Here is a 3520-nt window from a genome sequence, read left to right as displayed (position 1 = left end):
AAAACCATTGGTCTCTCTTACATTGGTTACTGTGTATAGACCCCCTGGGCCTTACACTAATTTTCTGCAGACTTCTTATCGGATCTATTGGTTAACGTCGATAAATTACTGATTGTTGGAGATTTTAAAATCCACGTAGATATTGCTAACGATCCATTAGCTGTGGCGTTTAAAGAACTGCTAGACTCTTGTGGTGTAACACAATACATCAATAGACCTACTCATCGCCTTAATCATACCCTAGACTTGATTATATCTCACGGAGTCGATCTAACCAATATCGATGTTATACCTCAAAGCGACGATGTTTCCGATCACCATCTTATAACATGTACACTGCGCACTGCAGAAATCAGTTGTATATCTCGTTATCGACAGGGTAGAACAATCACCTCAACTACTAAAGATAGTTTCGTAAAGAACTTGCCAGATCTGACTCCTCTAATAACATTTCCAACTAATATAGAATCGCTCGATGACATGACCAGCAACATGGGCACTATTTTCTCTAATACAGGGGTTCTCAACCTTTTGCAAGCTGGGCCCCCCAAAGCTGCTTCATTGCAGTTGGGGCCCCAGCGCCCCCCCCCCACACCACACAACCTTGGATGGATGGAAGGATGGATGGCCGGCCGGCTATTATCTTTAGGCCCACATTATTATTATTATTATCATCAGTAGCTGTAGGTAGGCCTATTATCATTACTAGGCTATTGTTATAATTGGCAGTAGAACCAGACTTCTAATGTGAGCTTGCAGACATTATTATTATTATTATGAGTAGTAGTACGCCTATCATCATTACTAGGCTATTGCTATATAATTATATGAGGTTAAATGCTTTATTGTTGTTGTTGTTGTTATTATTATTATTATCATCAGTATAGGCCTATTATCATTACTAGGCTATTGCTATAATTGGGAATTTGCACCAGACCTCTGATATTAATGTATGCTTTATTATGGTTATTATTACTAGGCCTAATAGTAGGTATCATCTGCATTTTGTAACAGAAGCTTGCAGGTACGTGATGTTAATGCGAGACCTGAGCCTGCTTTGCCTTGCAAAGATCCCCAATTCTTGGCTCAATGTTTGATAAAGATAGTCTCAGATCATCCTCGATTTGTGCACGATTGCGGTATTTCGTTTTGAGTGCAGTCATTTTTGAGAATCCTGCCTCACACAGATATGTCGACGCGAAAGGAAGGAGAATCTTCATGGCGACGTCACAGAGTTCAGGATATTCCTGCATCAATGCTGCCCAGAATGACGAAAGAGGGCAGGAGTTAAAGAGTTCCTTCAGTCTACTGTCACTCTTCAGCTCAATAAGCTGTTCCTGCATATCAATTGATAGCTCGTTTGCTGTGCACACAAACGGATCTCGAACCCACGCAAAAGAGCGATAATCCTCTTTAAAGTACGTCGCAAATTGTTTTCTCATTGCTGACAGGTGCTCAGACGCTGATTGAAATAGGGATGAGAAATCGTGTGACGTGCCTGCATCAGTGATAAAGTCTGCAAGGCTGGGAAACATGTCGCAGTTCCCTTGACTGATGCGGCCATGCCAGAGGTCTAGTTTTTGTGTGAAGGCGTGCACTTTGTCTGCAAGGATCAAAATATGAGTTCCGCGGCCTTGCAAAGACAGGTTGAGGCCATTCAAGTGGTCAAATATATCGACCAAATAGGACAGAGACGCAAGCCACATAGTGTCATCCAGATGCTTCGCCAGATCTGATTTGATTTCTGTCAAAAACCACTTCACCTCCTCTCGAAGCTCATACAACCGCTGTAGCACCCGCCCCCTGGAGAGCCAGCGAACTTCAGTGTGCAGAAGCAGCTGTTCGTGCCCTGACCCCATCTCCTGGCAGAGGACCCCAAACAAGCGAGAGTTTAACGGCCGTGATTTGATAAGATTTATCATTTTCACGGATTGGTTCAGCACGGAGTCAAAAAGAACCGGCATTTTTTTAGCAGCTAGTGCTTCGCGATGGACCATGCAATGTGTCCATTTCACAAGTGGAGCTACTTGCTGAACTCGAGCAGCTAGGCCACGCTCACGCCCCGTCATTGCTTGCGCACCATCCGTGCATAGGCCAACGCATCGGTCCCAAGCCAAACCATTTTCAAGGATAAAAATATTAAGGACATTGAAAATGGCTTCTCCTGTAGTGTGCAACTGAAGAGGCCGGCAAAACAGTACATCCTCCTCAATCGCCTTGTCACGTAGATACCTGACATAGGTGAGGAGCTGTGCCTGCCCAGCAATATCAGTGGATTCGTCCAGCTGCAGCGCGTAGTAAGGACTCTTTTTTACAAACTCGATCAGTTGCTCTCTGATATCATTGGACATGTCTACAATTCTCCTAGCGACTGTGTCATTGGACAGTGGTACTGCACCGAGTTTGGCTGCTGCACTATCGCCTATCATTATTCTGCACATGTCTTGCGCTGCCGGCAAAATGAGAGTCTCTGCGATTGTATGCGGTTTACCCAGTTTACCGATTCTTTTGGCCACTACATACGATGCCTCCAAACACTGTTTAGACACAGTGCTGTGCACTGAAATGGTTGCCTGTTGCTGATGGAGGCCATCAAGCTTTCTTTTAAAATATTCAGCTGCTTATTTTTAATGCCAGGATGCTTTGTTTCGAGGTGCCTTTTTAATTTGCAGGGCTTCATACTGTCGTTTGCCAGCACCTCGGCACACACGACACACTGAGGTCTCAGATCAGCCGTAACTGTAAACCCAAACTGCAGGTATGCTTCATCGTACCTTCTAAGCTTTTTTGCAGCTGGTGGTGCGTCGGTTGGCTTGTTGGTCCGCACAAGAAATTTCTTCATTTTTGTTATGTGTTTTAAATAAAGTTTAGGCAATATGTAACTGTGTGTGTGGCTGTGTTGAGAGACGTATCAGGGGCTAATCAATCGGGACTTAGGGACGATCTTTAATTAAACGAACAAAATAATTATTTTGCAGACAATTCAGATTTTATTTGAATACTTAAAGATTGTAGTGTGTGTGTGTGTGTCTTAGTCGTGTGGGTTGTTTTAGCTAAGTGTAGCTACTGCCTAGCAGTTAAAAAAAAATACTGGCAAGGGCTGAGATTTGATCTAATCTTTAACAAAAATGTTTGTGGGTTTAGTCTTTAAAAAGACTGTTGGGGTTTTGTAGTAAAGGCCTATGTAAATCGAGATTGATAACAGACTAGCGAGAGCTGGCACAAGTGAACTTGGCAAGAGACTAGACTAGAGTGAATGGAGAGCTATGTCTTGAGTCAATTTAAATCGCAGTTATTTATTTTTGTATTTTGAGTGAGTGAACATTTACATTTACAACCCGCTCTGCAAGCTAGGGCGGGAACGGCGGCGGCCATGCGCATGCGCGATTCATTTGCAGCCTGGACGCGGAGGGGTGTGTGTCTCCTCTCTGCTCTGAGTGCTGCGTGAGGCTACTGAGAGTCTGACCGCCTTGAAGTGCTTTTGGACGGGAGAGGGGCTAACGGCAGCACCCGCTGCTCG

At 44.2% G+C, this 3520-nt stretch overlaps 1 protein-coding gene across 1 annotated transcript; it reads right to left on the bottom strand.

Moving 5' to 3' along the window:
* Nucleotides 1-532: 532 nt before the first annotated feature.
* On the bottom strand, nucleotides 533-2813 carry LOC130426618 (zinc finger BED domain-containing protein 5-like). Its single transcript, XM_056753492.1, has one exon. It carries the CDS (start codon nucleotides 2439-2441, stop codon nucleotides 1035-1037), a length of 1407 nt encoding a protein of 468 aa, XP_056609470.1. The 5' UTR covers nucleotides 2442-2813; the 3' UTR covers nucleotides 533-1034.
* Between the last annotated feature and the right edge of the window lie 707 nt (nucleotides 2814-3520).

Source organism: Triplophysa dalaica, chromosome 7 (genome assembly GCF_015846415.1).
Source record: "Triplophysa dalaica isolate WHDGS20190420 chromosome 7, ASM1584641v1, whole genome shotgun sequence".
Lineage (NCBI taxonomy): Eukaryota > Metazoa > Chordata > Actinopteri > Cypriniformes > Nemacheilidae > Triplophysa > Triplophysa dalaica.
The sequence above is the reverse complement of the archived record's forward strand: the minus strand, read 5'-3'. Positions and strand labels throughout refer to the sequence as shown.